Here is a 19,862-nt window from a genome sequence, read left to right on the forward strand (position 1 = left end):
CTCTCTTACCGTCTGCATCTGAGTGTGTGTTTCTCATCTTGAAACATGAGACACGATTGCAACACTGAATGCTTTTACAAATGTCAAAATGTTTTTTTTTTTTTTTTTTTTTTTTTTTGCTCTTCAGGGAAAGCGGTTATTAGCTTGGACTGTTTGGAGAGATAAAGCATGTTTGTGTGTGTATGAGACTTACCAGCTGTTCTTTGGGTTAAAGAAAACATGTCTGATGTGTGTGGCATCTTTCAAAACATCTTAAAGTTACATATAGTGCTTCCTTATCTACAGTTAAATATCTACAACATGTACTAATCACTTTCATTACTAGAAACATCCATCAGGATTTGTATTTTCTAAGGTTCATTGTACCTTGTCTCGTTTATCATATGTTAAACATCCAAGCATTAAAACAGACTTTAGGTTTCCACTTTAACTTTTATTAATACATCATTCCACATATATAACCAAATGGGTGTTATCTTTATCTAACAAAAACAGTGCTTGGGTTAGAAGCTTCCCTTAAGTACTGATCCTAGACCAGTTTACAATACCCACAGCCTTAAAGTGCTGATTCACCTACAGATGAAGATCAAATCCTTACTAGCCCCCATGCTGTTCATTTCCGATCTTCTGTAGAACACTAAAACAGGATATTTGGAGAATGTTCAAGCTGTGATATACCTTGGTTAAGCTCCAAAATGGACAAAACACAGTAAAACTGCCAAAAGTCTCCCAAATAGCTTACAAATCTCATTCACCCTTTAGTTCAGTTCAAAATATTCAAACAGCGAGATCAGCCATAAGAAACCTGAAACAATTTTATTAGATATCATTCAAACCAAACGTGGCACAATGCTTCTTGAGCTGCACTGTTTTGATAATTACAAACATGAATGAGATGTGAAAGCTACGACTGAGATCTTGTATTTTACTCTGCTCATCATACAGTTTTATCTTTAATATAGTGCATGTGTCATATGGACTACTGTTATGGTGATTTTTTACAGTGCTTTCATTGCATGAAAAAAGAGCAGCTTGGACATTCTGCTAAATAATTCCTTTTATGTTTCACAGAAATAAAACAACACGAGGTAAATTCACTTTTAGGCAAACTATTCATTCAGCCATTAAAAGGCGTCAAGACTGGTCTCAGATCAGCCATAGTGGGCAACTTCTACCTGTCTATACTAAGCAAGAGGATAACTATAGGTGTACGATACATATAAGTAGAAGCAGACATGGAAGATAAGAGAGAAAGGGAGATGGGTAATGGAAAGAATGAAAACATTGTGTGAGTACCAATCCAGCCAGAAACAATTTAAGAGAGCAAGAGCAAGAGAGAGCTGGAACCCAGTGCAGGAACACCAGAAGCGCACAGCAGAAATACACCGTTCTTAACCAGACTCCAGGACCTGGCAGAGACACTTCTTTTGTTCCAATGCTCTGAGCTCACTAACTCTCGGTAGACACTCATGGGGAAGGTAATCTTATTCTTGGAGGCTATTTTAAGTCTGTTTTGATGCCAATAAACATTCTGTGCAGATTAAAAGTTTCAAAGTTTCCTACTTGTTTACATTATTTTGCTTACAACTTCCATTACACAGGTAGCATTTTCAGTTCTTGAACTTTCCATGGCTCTTGTGCATTACATTCACAATCTTATGATTATGCTTCAGAATCTGACAACATGTACGGCCATGTAAACACCATAAGCTGTGTTCTTTTATCAAGTGAAGGTCAAAACCCAAATGGTACACTATGGTTTTTTCCAGTTACTCTGATTTCATTCTGTGCATAAACAACTTTTAGAGTAAACGTGCACGTCTGTTTATATTTTGATGTTTAAATCAAAGATGTAAACTCCAGTTTCTTGTGGTTTCAGATTAATTATGAGCAAATTCTTGATAGTTTTTAGTGTTTTACTGGATGTTTAAACAGACTTATTGTTTGCAATGTATTTTCTAATTCTTTCAAGGTTTTTCTGATTTTTTTTTAAATCTGCATGAACCACAAATTCACAATTATTATTATTTTTTTTCATTGAATTAACCTTTTAATTATTCAAGACTAGTCATGTGCACTAACAAAATAAATAGCGTACATTTTGATTTCATGCAGACTCTGAATTAATTTTTTTAACCCCTCATGTGAAACTCCAGATAACACAGCTTCCTATTGAAATGGCTGGATTTTGGCGAATTTTGCTAGTTTTTGTCGAACAGAGGTAAACGTGACCACACCTTAGGGAGCTCTGCAGGTGTACTGGAACAGAAATCTTTTCAAGTAACGTTCTATAAAGCACTATGAAATATATATCAGGAGTTTTTTTCTTAGTGAAACGACAGCACAAATAAATAAACAGCAAATAACAATGTACATAAGGTTCCATGCACCAGTAAGGCAGCCTACATCGTCTTATCTTTTAATTCTTCTGTACAAAGTTACAGTTTAAATGTACTATGAGCTCTATTTCTCTAATTCTACAGCTTTTGGTTGGACTGCTGCTATCAAATTTGTAATCAGAGTCGAGAGGGTGGGAGGGTTCGGTTAAACGCACCCCCTCAGACACATTTTGCAACGTAGCTTTGTTATTCATCTACTCACATTCCACGAAACATTTGCGTCTGCAAACAAAGCACATTTTTTGGGGATTATTCCATTAAACTAATTCTGTGCAGCACTCCTAGTGCCTGATGTGAATTAAAAGCTTCATGGTTCACAATGATAAAATATATCAGTTTCAAAAGTTTGATTCATTTTTAAATCTGTTGTCTGGAAATAAATACTGCACGGATTGGCTCATTCTAAAGGCTGGAATAGTGACTGTGTGTTTGCATTGTGTGTGTGTGGGTGTGTGTTTATTGCCTCACAAATCTTTAGTTTTAATGAGTGCTACTAGAGGCTTGTCATCAGGGCTGTAATCTTCATAACTGATGGGAGTCGCATCATACATTGCTGGTCTGGATTTCTTCCCAAACCTGTAACACACACAAAGGAATAGGACTGAAACATAAAGTCGATATTATCGATAATGCCAACAATAAAAAAGTTTGACCGGTGTGTTGCTGTAGCACAAGACTGTAATTCAGCCTTCCCAGCTCCAATCCAACAGAAGAAGTCATGCTTTTGAGAAGTGCAAATGAATCTGACCAGTAGAGTATGGGAACGTTTTGCATTGTCATTAGCAAAGGCCCCGATATATTCAAGTTCTTTTTCGTTCTTTGCTAAAGATAAGTTTGATACAAGCAGGCAGAGGCTTAATGTTAGTGAACATTCTGGCGCTGCTGAGACTGACGTTTAGATGAAAATGCAAATATCTGCTGTGCGTTTTAAAAATAAACACACTACAAAAATTATGCAGTGAGAAAATAGCTGTTAAGAAAGCATTGTTTTTTGATCACAACGATGTGGATGTTTGCACCTCCCTGCATCAATCTCTCTCCAAAGCACACGAACGCGCATAGGCATGTCGCTTTCAGTTAGAATTACAACTTCTATAAAGCAGCTCTATATGTATATAATTTGCATACCGTATTTTTCGGACTATAAGTCGCACCTGAGTATAAGTCGTATCAGTCCAAAAATACATCATGACGAGGAAAAAAACATATATAAGTCGCACTGGACTATAAGTCGCATTTATTTAGAACCAAGAAAAAACATTACCCTCTACAGCCGCGAGAGGGCGCTCTATGTCTTCAGTGTAGGCTACAGTAGCACCGAGCAGTATAGAGCGCCCTCTCGCGGCTGGAGACGGCAATGTTTTCTCTTGGTTCATGTCAAATTAATTTTGTTAAATAAGTCGCACCTGACTATAAGTCGCAGGACCAGCCAAACTATGAAAAAAGTGCGACTAATAGTCCGGAAAATAAGGTAACTTAATATTTAAATGACTTGCAAAAGGTGAATAACCAATCAAAGCCTACTAATTATTCTGTTAAATAATCTCTTAGTCAATTAATCGTTTGTTGCAGACCTACAGAAAAACAGTCTCATTTTTTCATTCGTTAAGTTGTACTGGAAAGAGCAACCTGAATATTCTTTAAAACATTTTCTGTTGTGTTTCACAGATGAAAACATTTTTAAAAAAGGCATATAAAATATATATATCACCTTGCATGGCGAATGGAAGCGATAGCATTGCTGAAATCGCTGTCAATACTGCGGCAGTTGTAAAACTCTTGGTAGGCATGACGGGACGAGCCCTGGTACTCGATGCGGCTGATGCGACAGATGCCCACGATGAGGATGATGAGCATCAGGACGAAAGCCACGCACAGAGAGCCGATGATTATGTACAGAGAGTGACGAGGCATGTTGGTCAGCGAGTCGACCGGCTGAGCCATCTTCCACTGCAGATCTGAGAGACAGATGAGAAGGATGAAGAAAGATAGACAACAAAGTGTGATTGGGTGTTGTCCTGAGAAAATGACACTATGCTACTGTATGTGGTTGCTAATGACTTCTGTTAAAAAGTTTCTAGGGTGTTCAGGATCGTTGCCAGGGCATTGTTTGTTAGTGGGTTCTGGGTGAATAATGCAGTTCCTTAGATTTACCACAGCAGTCTAGCTAATGAAATGCTTTAATAAGAGCCACAGACTGAGCGACAGCTTGCAAGGACATATACACATCTATAAACACAGTGGGATATTCCTGACAGTCTCTGAGTGGCAAGTAATAGCAGAGAGTCCCATGGCTCCGCCTCCTCACACGTCACAGTCGAGTGTGAGGAGGTGCACATGGTGCTGAGTCACAGCTGCCATAAAAGGCAGGAGCACGTCACTCCTCAGAGGATCTGCTCTCTTCCCCTGTGCACACCTAATGCTGACCTCGAGGCCAAAGTCATCATGGAAAATGTCTGAACTGCCACAAGCAGAGCAAGAACACCAGGTCCCTAAAAGTGTAGTGTTTGTAGGTCGAAGGCTGGCGTAAACTCACGGATCTCACAGCTTCCACCGACCCAGCCGGGAGGGCAGTGACAGGTGTAGCCGTTTGATTGGTCGATGCAGGTGCCACCATGGTGACAGGGGTTACTCTCACACTCGTTGACGTCAACCTCACAGTTGTCACCTAGAAAAGAGACAAAAAATAGTTTGAGACAGAATACAGACCTACTATCTCTATTCCTCTCTAAATACACAATATCTATGTTTGGAATGCATATAAATCTGCTGCATGCTACATATTGTGCAATACACATGTAAAACAATACAAGAGCAGGTTGTCTTGAAAAAAAAAAAAAAAAATTATATATATATATATATATATATATATATATATATATATATATATATATATATATATATGTAAGTATTGCATGTTTAATCCAATTTGTGTGAAAATGGAACAAACGGTTTTAAGGGATTTTTCCAACTTGGGGGCTGCTAGGGGGTCAACAGACAAGAAAATAATAAAATAAGATTACACAAAATAAAAAATGTATTAGGCTACAATATTTGTTTTTATAAAACAAAAAATATATAAAATAAATAGTACAGTGTTACAGGAAATTATCTTAACTTAACTTAACTTTTATTAATGATGCTAAATATTTAAGCAATTATTATAAACTAAATATTTACGAAATAAATTTTCACAATATGAACTTTATAAATGAAAATATATAGCTGCCTTTTAAAATCCTCGTCCCTTGCACAAGTATGAACATATTTAGAGGTCTGTGGCTTATTATAAATTGAAAATCCCAATATTTGCACTAGTAGTGACCCAGATATATCACACAAACTTAAACAAACACTAATATTCACCCATATATCCTGGTGGACACACACAGGATGTGTTTCTCCCTCCACTCTCACAGTGTCCTCCATTCTGGCACCTGAGCCTCAGACAGGGGTCCTTATATATCTCACAGTGCTTACCTGAAACAACCCACATCACATTAATCACGTCGTTTTCTTACTGACAAGTTTAGCTCCAAGGGCATCAAACACACCTGTGAACTGTGGGGAGCAGATGCACTCATAGGCATTGATCAGGTCTCTGCATGTGGCGTAATTCTGACAGGGAGCAGACAAGCATTCATTATACTCCTCCTCACAGTACAGACCGTGATAACCTAAGAGAATAGATAAAAAAATAAAAACATTATTGTCTATAGAAATCAACAGCATGTCATAGATGTGCTTGATAGGGCTTAAGCTGTATTGCTAGGGAGCCACTAGAGAGCAGTGTTTAGTTTAGTTTTATAGGATTAGGTGCAAACTGATGGCACAAATGACTATTAAGAAATGTATTTAATTTTTCCCCCCTGTATTATGTGTATGTGTGTGTGTGTGTGTGTGTGTGTGTATATATATATATATATATTAATCCATAGATTTCATCTTGATCATATTATATTGTAAAATGTATGACAATATTTGACATGCATACATTGAAGTAACAGCATATAATAACGTGAGGTGCAAAATGTCTGCATTAAGCATTTCTTGGGTCTTCCAAACACAAACACACACACAATGCACACTACATTATTTTACATATTACTTTGTTTTGAGTGGCCATACAGCTGTTAGGGCGTTAAGTGTTGATGCTAGATGATTATTTACTGTTTTAACTAAAAGTAACCCACCAACAAATATCTACAATTTCCTCTATAAATTGTTTTTTTTGTTTTTTTAGCATGTAAAAAACTTCGGAGTAAAGGATCTGTTTAAGTCGCTAAACCCAAGTTAGAGCAATAATAATAGTGATGCTAAAGGTCAAAGTAAAAACACTGAACACAAAGTATTTCAAAGTATACCACATTTCTCACAAACTCATTTCTCTCCAGAAGTTATGATTACTGATTAAATTGTTTTGGGTTGTTCAAATTTTTATGCATTTTGGCCGGTCACTAAAAAAGCTAACTTTTGTGAAAATGTGTGAGAAATGCAAGTTGTGCAAAAAGTGCAAGTTTTTTAAAACAAGACAATTATCGTCTGGTGTAATCTACAAAAGTGCAATTTTATGAAAACGCTGAGGTCATGCGCATGCTGGTTAGGGTTAGTGCAGTCCATGCATACTATTATGATACTGAAATTTACGTGAACCCAGGCCCAGAATGGTGCCCTTAAATCATTTGATCATTTGTTTTGCTGAGGACAATTTTGTGTTCACTGAGTGTGCAAATCTCACAGGAACGGGCATTTGTCTTCAGAAGTGTCCTCTTTATAGTGCAATCCCACTGAGCATTACTTGCCATCCCCCCGGAGAATGTTTAGGTCCCATCGGACACCTCTTGTCAGAGCGGGGTGATATCAGTAGATAGACTGATCTGGCTGCACATCTGGTGCAGTCACACTTCACAGACAATTATGCCTGAGCACGCAATACACAGGAGGCAGTTTCCATGGCAACCAGACGGTCTTGGAAGGAATGTAAGGGGGAGGCACAGCTATGATCAGTAACCAACGTGATCCTCACCTGGCACACACAGACACCTGTAACTGGTGCCGACGCTGCGGCAGATGCCGTGAGCACATGGGTTGAGGGCACAGAAGTCCACTAGCTGGGCGCAGGTAGGTCCGGTGAAACCTGCAGGACAGGTGCAGCTGAAGCCCAAACCGGCACCCTGTGGGGAGCAGCTGGCATTATTGTGGCAGGGCCCAGGAGCACAAGGATCAATCTTCTGCTCACACATGGCACCCTGATACCCTAACAGAGAGAAAGAGGAAGAGACTAAGATGTGCGTTAATGCATAAAGAAACCAGTTTGCGTCTCATGCAGTTTATTTGATTCTGAATCATGTACAGTAGCCTTAAATCTCAATAACCATTACAGAAAATTGATGAGAAAAACTTGTGAACATGGATGAGATCTTATTTGGCAGATGCTGCTAACATTTAAGCATACATACATTTGAGCGTAAATGATTATTGAAGATTAATAAAATGTAGAGCGGCTGATGACTGGATGTTGTGATCTGGGTTTGGTACTCAGAGATGAATGTGCTAAACATTTTGAACACAATGCCATAACTATTGGCTAACACAGCTTTACATACAGATGAGTGACAAATGAAAGGAAAGACCTTCAGGAATGAGCATCATTACTGCCAGAGCAGATTCAGTGCAACTTGGCAATCTGTAAATCTCTTGAAACTCTATTGGATGGATGGAGCACCATTGTATTCCCATATTATGCATTTCAATGAAGATGGAGAACGCTGAAAATCTCCTAGGTGTTTGACTGGGTTAAGATCCGCTGGATTTTCCTTAAAATGTATCAGTTGTTTGTTAATAAAGTCATTAAAAAGAGGGACCGTATGTCACTTTCACTTGCACAGTCTATGTTTGTTTTTGTGCACTTGTAGTCTCCTCTAACATGCACGCACCAGCAGATTACAAGCTTGGTGGCTATGATCCCCCCAATAAATGCCAATCACACACAGAGAAATAGAGCTCAGTGCGCAGATCCGCCCACAGTTTTCCTTACGGAAGCGCTTTCATGCATTATCTTAATGAAACTCTCGCAGCCTGACAGAGCTGACATGAATGTGCTTCACTGCCTATATTAGAGGAATAGGTCACCCCGAAATAAAAATGCTTTCTATGCCATAGTGATCACAATTGTAAAGCTCCAGCAAAAACGCACCTTAACAGCCGTCCATTTAATTTGGATGACCAAACCTCACAGACATCATACATCACACAACTGGTACCATATTCACCTGAGAGCTTGATCGAAGCTTGCAGATTCGTAAATGCAAATATTGTGTTCTACTGAAAGAATACATTTATATTTATACATTTAGCAGATGTTTTTGTCCGAAGCGACTTACAGTAGAGGAGCATAACCAATATTGCATCATTCACAGTATACAATGCCATGTTTATTAGAAAGCTAGAGGTATAGTACTGTAGGTAGAGCAGAGGAGACATGCAGAAAAAAGGAATTCATTGGTTTAGGGTTGTAGAGTAGTTAAATATCGGTGGTAAAGGAATGTCTTCATCTGCATCTTGAAAACTGTGATGCTTTAGCATTTGGGATGAAGGCCGGTAGCTCAATTCAAGAGAGAGGAGAAGAAAGAGGGAAGGCTCTGGAAGGTGACTTTGTAAAAGTAACAAATAAATAAATAAATAAAAGCAGACATATTTAAAAAGAAAAATAATTTTCATTTTTGAGTGAACTATGTCTTTCCTGTCTTGAATGTTACTGAAGGTTAGATTCCAGTCAGATGCCTTTCACTGCAGTTTGCGGTCATTTATATTACCTTCTATAGTTCGAATGGCTGGTTTAGCCCTGAGATGCCGAAATAGCTATTAACTGTCTCATGTGGTTGTTGAAATATTAAAAGCTGTACCCTGAGCTGTACCACCCTAATTAAAAATGTGCTAATGGTGCCACTTCCATTACTGTTTCAGCATTCATGGTGTTTTAAATTGTGGCTTAGGGTGCTCGTTCTTACCACAAGATTTATATATTTTAGCCTAAGAGCTCATTTCTGCCACCAAAGTTCAAGGGACTCCTATCAAATTTCCTTTCTTGTCTGATTGTAGTGCTTCTTCAGACAGCAGAAGTGGTTGTGTCCCTGTTCTATCTGCTGACTGAGAGTGTGCCCTGGTTAGAGAGAGAGCTAGTGCTGAAAGTACAGTCCTCCTGAGAGAGAGGGCAGCGCTGGGCCGTGCCTCACGATTAATTGGAAGAAAGGAAGAGAGTTTAAAAAAGCAACTCTCTGACACACTTAGAGAGAGCTAGAGGAGGAGGAACAGAAATAGAGCTTGAATCAGGACGATTCAAGCTTAACACACGAATACACTTCCAAACATACACATAGAGACAAGCACAAAACAGATTTGATTGTGTCAGACATGATTTCATGAGAGGAGGCTATTAATAAGTACCTTCAGCACAATAGCAATGAGGTCCTTCAAGGCTGCTGGAGCAAGTGGCTCCGTTCCTGCAGGGTCCAGAAACACAGTGATCTACCAATGACTGACAACGGTCTCCCTCAAAACCTAAAGCACACACACAGATTCTATTACACATCAGAATTTACAAGCACATTATATTTTAATACATCATACACACTAGAGATTGACCAATAATTGGTTTAAGTGACCGATAATAGCTTTTCCTTAATGGTAATCAAATATCAATATCGGTCAATATCGAATACATCAGCATACATTTGATTTTGATGTGATCTTTTTTTTTTTTATTGAGCTAAAGATATTTTTATCCTTAAAACTAAACTTCACAAAAATACGTAACACATGTTAACTTAAAAACACATTCAATTTTAATGCATCACACAAACTAGAGATTAACCGATAATCTGTTTTAGCAACCGATAATAGCTTTTTCTTAATATATTGTATATTGGTATATTGGTTTAGTAATATCATATCCACTAATAATATAAATAAATGTGTTTAAAAAAAAGGGTGACTGACAGCGTTTGATAAGACGTGCTTGTCATTTGCTACAGTAAAGAAAAACATTGAATGAATATCAGTTCTACATATCAGTTTTCAGACATATTAACAGTCAAATAACTGGCATTGGTATCAGTCAAATTTCAAATATCAATATCAGTCAATGTCTAATACACCCACACACATTTGATATCAATGGGAACTTACTTTTTATATTGAGCTAAATATATTTTTATCTCTAAAAACTAAACCTTAAAGCATAACACATCTTAATTTAGAAACACATTCAATTTTAATGCATCATATAAAGAAGAGATTGACCGATAATCGGTTAAATAAGTGATAATTACATTTTCTTAATCCTGTATCGATTTTATAACATAGGATCCACCGACAATGCATTACAATGCATAATTTCAGGGAACTAGTTGTGTTTGCATGATGTTTATAGTAAAGCATTAAAAAAAATGTGAATTTACTATCCTTGTGGGAACTTATAATGTTGATATAGCCTGAGTCAGTTATAACCCTTCAGTTATAAACCAACAAGAATTAGTCAGCCAATGCAGGTGGCTGCTTTTCTTACAACACCACTTATTAACATAATTTATGCCCCCCTGTGTCCTGTGACCGAATGGTAAACAGTGTTTGTTTGTGTGCTTCCACTAGACCCTAACAGATATGCCTTACCATCAGCATGTTCATGTTCACGATCAAAGGCACAAATCCCAGACCTTCATTGTCTCTTGCTCAACCTTTATTTTGTTCTTCATTTTCCATTTTCTTTCCCTGCCCTATCTTTTCATTTAAAGCATCATCAGAGCATTACTGCCCAAGGTTAACCTCCATTATTCACAAAAACAGACACAAGACAGTACAAACATATCTAATAAGGTCATTGCTTCTTTGTAGGTTCCTGTTATTTAAATACTTTCATGTTAATATTACATGAATAAAAGCACACTGTGGGTGGTTTTCAATGTCTTTAATATAAATGTTTGATGTTTATGTAGAACTATCTAGGAAAAGGGAATTTTACAGCAACACTAATAACACAACATGCTTTTCTTTTGATCTTTCTTCCAAAAAAAACGAGTTATTACATTTGTGCAAAGCTGTCAGACTCCCTTTTCATTTATTTATGGTTTTTGTTCTCCATCTGAAAACATGAAACTTCTTCAATTTAGTTTGCCTGTTGTTAATAATTTTTTGTTGCAGCTGCCATGTCATGCCATGTTTTTATTATTGTTATATGAAGATGAAATTAAATAAAAAAGAAGTAAAACATTAAACAAATATAGGTCCTGAATATCACTTGAAGGACATAGCAAACACTATAATTGGCATCAATATTAGTCAGAAAAAACATGATTATCAAAATTTCCACAAAACTATTGAGCATCACAACTCTTTTCATCATAGACAACAATAATAAATGTATCTTGAGCATTAAATCAGCATATTATTTTAAATTTTAATAATATTTCACAATATTACTGTTTTTATTGTATTTTTTTATTATTATTAAAATAAACACAGCCCTCGGGAGTATAACAGCCAGTTAGGCTATATAATATTTATAAATCTTACTTTAAAAACTTTAACAAATCTTAATTTTCATATATATTATAATTTTAACTTACGTAACCACCACAGAGAACAATTAAAATTGTATAAAGCATAAAATAAAAAATAAAAAAATAGGCAGTGAAAGCTTGATGTTTTAAGTAAAAAATAAATGTAAATAGGTTTGGACACCCCCCCCCATATATCTATATAGCTGATGAATAAGGGGTATTCATATGTAACATTCCAGTCAAAACAAACATTTATTAGTTATCATGCATTGCACACTAAACAGTGCAAAATCTATCAAATAATGCAACTATGATCAAAATCCTGTTAACCTTATGGAGGTAATTCACACAGTTTCCTGAGAATCCCTCAGACACACATAAGCGCGCGCACGCACCTGGTTGGCAGGTACAGGTGTAGTTTTGTCCTTCATCTCTCTGTCTGAGGTCAGCACAGGTGCCGTTGTTCTCGCAGGGCTTCAGGTGACATGCGTCAAACTCCTCACAGAAGATCCCAGAATACCCATCATCACACTGGCAGTAAAATGTGTCCTGTGATTCACATTTAAACACACATCATCAAATGTTCACAGAAACTCTGGACAGAAAGCACGCACACTAATCAAAGGTAACTATTATATCAACACATGAAAGCACATAACTCTTATTATGATCTGAGGTGATTACCTCAGAGGAGTGGGTGATGCATTTTCCTTTCCCAGAGCATTGTGGGTCACTGTATCCGCTGCCGGGCTCCATACAGTTATTGGTTTTTACATTGAGATGCAGCCTCAAGGTGACCTCTGGACCAGAGGGTGCACCAACGTGAAGTACACCTACACGGAGAGAGATAACCAAAAAGCCCATAGTTGTAATAGAGAGTAATGCAATATTTATTTATTTATTTATTTCCAAAGAAAGTTTGAGTTTAGCCACAAGGGTGGTTGCCAGGGTGTTGCTGTGCAGGTTTGTTTTTAGCTTATTTTATGCTTGGCTATTGTGTTTTACGGAAATAAAACACAAAGTTATTCAAAGATAACAAATGCACAATGAACAGTTACTATTTAAAAATGTAAAAGATAAATGATGTGTTTATTTATTTTTTTATAAATAATATTTTCAAATTTACTTTAGGTAGAATTTATTATGATTATTTATTATACTTTAATTACTGAAGTTTTAAGCAGCCATGCATTATTATTTTCCTTCTTGTTTTCTCATTAAAACGACTTAATTTTCTCTTTATCTCAATAATGCAAAAGTTGACTTAGTTTTCTCGTTATCTCGACAGGACGAATGTTGTTCTCTAAAAAGTTACAAAACTGCCAACAGAATATATACTGAATATAACTGATAAGGTGTCGAGATTACGAGAAAATTAAGACATTATAACGAGAAAACAACTTTTGTCATGTCGAGATAACGAGAAAATTAAGTCTTTATAACAAGAAAACAAGAAGGAAAAAAATTATACTGCATGGACGCTTATAAAACTTCCATACTTTAATAAATGTGAGACCTTATTTTTTATATTTATATATGAATATATTTACATATTATATTTTAAATATATTAGAATATTTTATTATATAATAAAAGCTTTTTAATAATTTGTTACACACTCAGAGATCAGATGTACTACAACACTAGCCACATTTAAATCTAGACTCAAAACTCAAATGTTTAGCTTGCATTATTGAATGAGCACTGTGTAATGTCCGAACTGATTTCACTGTATTTTATGTATTCACTGTATTTTATAAAATCATTTTTTATTTGTAACTGTTTTAAATTCATTTTAAATAAGTCCATTTTTAAATGATTTCTAAAGGTTTAAAATTGCTTGATTTTATTTTTGTATTATTTTTCTTGATGACTATTTTACTTTATTTTATGTAAAACACTTTTAATTACCATTGTGTACCAAATGTGCTATACAAATAAACTTGCCTTGCCTTAGACACACACACGCACATACACTCTCTCTCTCTCTCTCTCTCTCTCTCTCTCACACACACACACACAGCAATGCCTCAAGGGCAAACATTGTTTGGCTCACAGAATCAGACAGGGTCAAATAAAAGACTCATCAATGTGTCTGGAAAAATTCTTAATTGCAAACGAGTTGGAAACAGACATTATATGCACAAGGATGTTTCAAAGGCAAAGTCCCAATTTCAAACAAATAATTTCATATATATACAATATATTACTCCATGTTGCAGGCACATACACACTTACTGATGAAGTAGTTGTGTCCGAATGGCAGGGACTGGTCAGGGAGCACCAGGCCATCTGAACTCTGATGGAACCACATGATTGTACCATCTGCAACAGAGCACTGCTCAAAACCGGCCTGACCTACACGCCACAGCACAGCAGAGCTACTCACGTTACCCACCAACCTACAGAGGGAGAGAGAGAGAGAGAGACAGAGGGAGAGAGAGGGAAAGGGAGAGAGAGAGAGAGAGAGAGAGAGAGAGAGAGAGAGAGATAGAGGGAGAGAGGGAAATGGAGAGAGAGAGAGAGAGAGAAATTAATGCTGTAAATGCTCATCAAAATCAGTCGGGTCAGTATGTAAATGAACTGAAGACAGGGAAATGATGTAGCAAACTGAGCAAAGGGAGCATAATGGTTAGGAACGAGATACTTTTTTACTTTTATTCTTAAATAAACGTGACAGCTTAATGCATTTTGCACTTTATTTATTATATTATTTTTGAACATAGTAACATTAATATAAATACATTAATTAATAATTGATTGAATTAAATATTTATTATCATACAGAAATAATATTAAATGTATAATATTCAATAATTTACTATATTAAAGCTTTTTTAAATAATTAATATGATCTCAAATCTATATTTATCTGTTATGTAATCATAATAGTAGTTATGTAATTATGTACCCCAAAAGTGTGGCTATGGTTTACATGTATATTTGGATTATATATTCAGTCAAACATATACAATATATAATTGATGAATTATATTTCCACCCGTATGTTGATCACTTTCAGATATTATTTTTATTTTTAAATATTATTTTTATATTCTTATTTTATATTTTGTTTTGCAGTAGCTGAAGGCTAGAAATATCCGTATATATAGAAAGAGAGAGTATACCACAGAGAGTAAAATAAAAACATATTAAAAGCCCACAACTCACTCTTTCTAATATATTTTTCCAAGATAAATAATACACGAGAAAGTTTCTTACTTCACAGCTGTTTCCTCGGCGACCTCCATGGAAACAGTCATCATTCCGGCAGACTCACCTCCTGCAGTACTCACACATTCGGCTTCATCAGTGACCTACAACACACACACACGCAAACACACACACACACACGCACACGCACACGCACACACACACACACACACACGTGTCTTAAGTCGCTGGGGTATATTTGTTGCAAAAGCCTGAAATACATTGCATGGCTAAAAATTATTAGATTTGTATTTTATGCCCAAAATTGTTAGGACATTATCTAAAGATCATGATCCATGAAGATATTTTGTGAATTTAAAATATATCAAAACGTAATTTTTGATAAGTAATATGCATTGCTAAGAACTTCATTTGAACAACTTTAACTTTTTTGAAAAAGAATTTTCTTAATATGTGAATTTTTGGCATCGTCAGATTCCCGTTTTTCAAATAGTTGTATATCAGCCAAATACTGTCCTATCTAAACAAACCTTACATCAATGGAAAGCGTATTTATTCAGCTGTCAGATGACTGGTTTTGTGGTCCAGGGTCACAAATAAGCTTCTCAGAAGAGCAATCCTGCATTCCAGACCAGATCCAGTCATCATGACACATCACGTTTACACAAACGCACCGTTGATGTAAGCAAACGCACACCTGCTCACCTGCTGATCCTCCCACAGTATCTCCACCACTTTTTGACCCAGTTTGGGTTGCCACGACTCCAGGGTGGGCGGAGCTTGAGTGGTGGTGGGGACTGTGGTTGGCTGGAACACTTGAGTGGTGGTCGCAGGTGTGGCGGGTGTGGCAGGCGTGGCATGTTCTGGTACAAGGCTCTCGGCGAGGTCCCAGGTGGACTCGGATAGGTCAAAGGTCAAAGTAGGCAGGTCACACCGGACCCCGCTGTAACCCTCACTGCACTCGCACACAAACCCATCCCCTTCACTGTCCTGGCTACAGTTGCCATGGAGACAGGGGCTGCTGGCGCATGGATCTGCAAAAAACTGCACCCAATAAAAACAACACGAATGAGAGATGAAAACTGCATCATATTATCAAACCTTTTAAACTGCTCTAGTCACACAAAAAGGCAGCGCATAATCCAGCTTTCATTTCAGGCAAATATGTATCGACTAATATGTATCACTTGGCCTGAAGAATGAGAACTGAGAGCAATTAATATACTCAGATCACAGATGAGCACCGTTATAAATATGAACAATAGCAATACAGCCATCCCGCTCAGCCCGCAGGAACACCTGCAGCAAAATCTACATCACTAATTCCTTTAGCTTACAATTATGTAGTGATATTGATCCAATTATTCTAATTATGCTCAATTTCCTTTGGCAGGGACATGCCTTCTTCCCAAGAGATGAAATAGGACTTATATGTGCCATATTTGTGCATATGTTCATCTGTAAACTATTTATAGTCCATATTATGTGTGTTGGCATTACATAAGTAATCTAAAATAAGATGCTTCTAATGGATAATAGATGATATCAAGGAATAAACAACATACGGTTTGCTTCAGGCAAAATAGCTTCTCCTTATATAATAACAGATACACATAGTAATTATTTTAAATTACACATTGAAATGTTCCATCACAGATTACTTAGCTGTAAAATCTACAAACCAAGGTTAATTGGAAAAACATATCTATGGCAAAATGATATTATGTTGCTACTTGCATGTTTTGTGTCACTTTAAAAGTGAATTGTCCAGTTAGCGGGTCTAAAAGGTTAATGCTCTAAAACATTTGCAAATGATGGACCACTTACATTAAACCAGACCCCCAACCTAACCGATAGTGTTAACAAAAGCAAACATGACATTTGCTGACACAATCATGCCATTTTAGCTTAACTTTTATCATGAATTGTGTTTCACAGGACTTCAAATCATAAATCTAATGCTGTATCATGCAATCAGAAATGCCATACATATGTTCTTTTACTGCCACTAGTGTTCATTTCAGCTGGAAATTGCAGTGAATTGCATGTACTGTATAGGTATGTTTTTATAGTTTTGCAGAGCTATAGGTAGCGGCACATTTTTACATGATTCTGCTTTGAAAATCCATCAACTGTAAACAATTAAACCCTTTTAGACTGCAGAACACATGCGACATTATTTCCTTCTTCACATCTGTCCCTCGAGACCCCTTATTAAGCTAATCAGTTTACTGGCAAGTTTATCTGAAATGCACGAGAGTTATTCTGCTGCACATGTTGAGGGTTACATGTTAGAGACTCTCCTTGATCTCACCAGCCAAAATTAACCCTTCACAAAAACAAATTCCCCCTTAGACACTGTTGCTATGTCCAGAAAGCCATGACACTATCAGGCCCCACATCATGATCTCACACAGCGAAAAAATTAATGCATCCATCCATCGATCAAAAAAAGTACTCAACACGGCTCCAGAGGGTTAATAAAGTCCATATTTAAAAATCCATTGAGTAGTGACATGGACGTGCAGAGGAGCAAGCAAACAAAAAATAGCTCATCTATTAGAAGTATAAATCTAGGATTTGTAAAGAAACATGTTGGAGCATTCCGATACAAGCCTAGACAAGACTAGTTTTCCTCTGCAAAACAAAGGAAACTTTGCTCCCATTGCTCCTGTAAACAAAACTTGATTCTCACGATACTAGAATATTCTCACCAGCTAGAGATTAAGGTTTTTAAAGATTTAAATATGGATAATGTTCTTACAAAAACACATCAATTCACTTCAGGAGGCCTTTGTTAACACCCTACAATGAGAACAAGGTAGGACGGCTGAAAAAGCAAGGAGAAATAGTGAGGAAAGGACATGGGTGAGGAAAAGACAGTCAAAGTGTGAAGAAATGGATGAAGCATTTACAGCATTAATCTCTCACAATTCTCAACTCAAGATATCTCTCCAGACCTGCTCTCAACACATCCCTGACATTTGGCTTTTACAGAGAGGCTCCTCTAATGTTGAGAGCTGTAGAGTGGTTTCAACCCAAGACCTCCACCACTGGAGCTGGTGTTAATCTTATAGAGACAATTTTCAATTTTCTTTCATTGTGATTAAAGAAAGTATTTCAAAAACCTTTCAAAAACCCAAAAGGTTAGCTACGCTCCAGCTTGCAGCAAATACCTCCTCCTTCCCTATTTTTAAAGGTCAAATTGCTACCAAATCATGCTGAAATGTCTCTTCGGACTTGAATAACAACTCATGGTTGCAAATTTGAAAAGGGTGAGCTTGTCTTCCTCATTCATAATGTAAATTCAAATAGAAGTAAAGTTTTATGATTGAGTTATGATTTAAAATAATAATAATAATAATTCTGTTAATTTCTATTAAAGCAAAATTTCTAATTAATGCAGATTTTTAAATGTAACACTTTATGTCACGGTGTGGTGCAGGAGAGAAGCATGTATAGAGGAAGATGATGATGCAAAGTCTTTAATAATCCACATAGGGGTAATCCATAGGGAGAAGGCAAAAATACAAATACACATCGACAAGACCTGAAAATCAAGCATTGAACTGAATGCAACGTATAAGATGAACATAAATGAGGGTAATGACAAGACACACATAATTTTTAATGTTTAAAATAGTAAATCAGAAATTATATGTTCAGAAAATTCAAAAGGTATTTTTATGTAGTATTTTTATAGTATAGTATTTTTATGTAAATGTATGTTGCCTTATCAAAAGCTACTCTCGATGCTGCGCTATTTAGAACATTCTTTGTTCGACTGGTTGTTGAAGCATGTCTGTCAAACACGCCAAAGTTTGGCTTAAATAACCTTGGTTAGGTGATGTCACTTGATGTAAATAGGCCTGAACCTGAAACATCCTTTTGTCTTCTGTCTTCAAGGACTGCATTGTTGTGTGTGTGAGAGCATGTGTTAAACGCTGTGTGGCATTAAAAAAACAAACAGGGATGAAATAAAAAGTTACTTAAAAAGAAGACCAAGCAGGAAGTGAATTAGTAAAAAAAATTAAAAATAAAAACTACAGCAGATCTTGAGAGGAGTTGTTTGCTTCCTTGCCAGAGGCTGCTCTGCTCTCTAAAGACGATCTCCATGTTTTCTGCTTTGAGTGTTTGGGGGAAGAGCATGCTGTCCTCGGGCTCGAGGGAGAATGCGAACACTGTGATCTCCTCTCTATCAAAGTGCTTTGCGCTCAGAAAGATTGTGGGGATCGTGTGTCAATCTGGCTGAGGCGCGTGAGATGGACCCGCCTCTTTCTTTTGCGCTCTCACCGGATCAGGAGGTCATTCCATCCACTTCTCAAGCGCGATCCAGTGCTTCTTCTGAGTGGGCAGAGGAGACTTCAACTCTTGCTTCTGCCGAGATGGAGTGTGCCAACTCAAAGAGCTCCTCTCTTGGTGCGTATGAAGAGCTACTCAAGGTGGTTACCTGGGCAGTCGAGTGGTTACATCTAGATTGACTGAAGGAGCAAGAGACCGCCAAATGCTCTATGCTTGATGACAGGTTTCTGTCGGGTGGCCGGGTGGCCCTTTCTTCAGTGACCTCCATAACATGGTAAATCGTTCATGGAATAAACCATATTCGGCCTCTGTATTTGTGCCATCGACATCGATCTACTCGACTATTGTTGATGCGAAAGTGCAGGACTATATGATGATGACCCAGATTGAAGAGATACTCATGGGCTATCTCTCTCCTGGTAGCTCACCA

General features: G+C 37.0%; 1 protein-coding gene across 1 annotated transcript in view; it reads right to left on the minus strand.

The window, feature by feature from the left end:
- Positions 1 to 412: 412 nt before the first annotated feature.
- The window catches only part of LOC127934529 (delta and Notch-like epidermal growth factor-related receptor), a 30,908-nt gene continuing 11,458 nt past the window's right edge, over positions 413 to 19,862 (minus strand). The window contains exons 2-13 of the mRNA XM_052531979.1: positions 15,836 to 16,174; positions 15,179 to 15,273; positions 14,195 to 14,358; positions 12,641 to 12,789; positions 12,352 to 12,505; positions 9,846 to 9,959; positions 7,426 to 7,656; positions 5,954 to 6,076; positions 5,766 to 5,879; positions 4,936 to 5,067; positions 4,111 to 4,357; positions 413 to 2,975 (exon numbers count right to left, since the gene is read on the minus strand). Of these exons, the coding sequence (XP_052387939.1) occupies positions 2,864 to 2,975; positions 4,111 to 4,357; positions 4,936 to 5,067; positions 5,766 to 5,879; positions 5,954 to 6,076; positions 7,426 to 7,656; positions 9,846 to 9,959; positions 12,352 to 12,505; positions 12,641 to 12,789; positions 14,195 to 14,358; positions 15,179 to 15,273; positions 15,836 to 16,174 (1,974 nt within the window). The 3' untranslated portion in view covers positions 413 to 2,863. The remainder of the gene's footprint in view (positions 2,976 to 4,110; positions 4,358 to 4,935; positions 5,068 to 5,765; positions 5,880 to 5,953; positions 6,077 to 7,425; positions 7,657 to 9,845; positions 9,960 to 12,351; positions 12,506 to 12,640; positions 12,790 to 14,194; positions 14,359 to 15,178; positions 15,274 to 15,835; positions 16,175 to 19,862) is intronic.

Source organism: Carassius gibelio, chromosome A18, assembly GCF_023724105.1.
Source record: "Carassius gibelio isolate Cgi1373 ecotype wild population from Czech Republic chromosome A18, carGib1.2-hapl.c, whole genome shotgun sequence".
Classification (NCBI taxonomy): Eukaryota; Metazoa; Chordata; class Actinopteri; order Cypriniformes; family Cyprinidae; genus Carassius; species Carassius gibelio.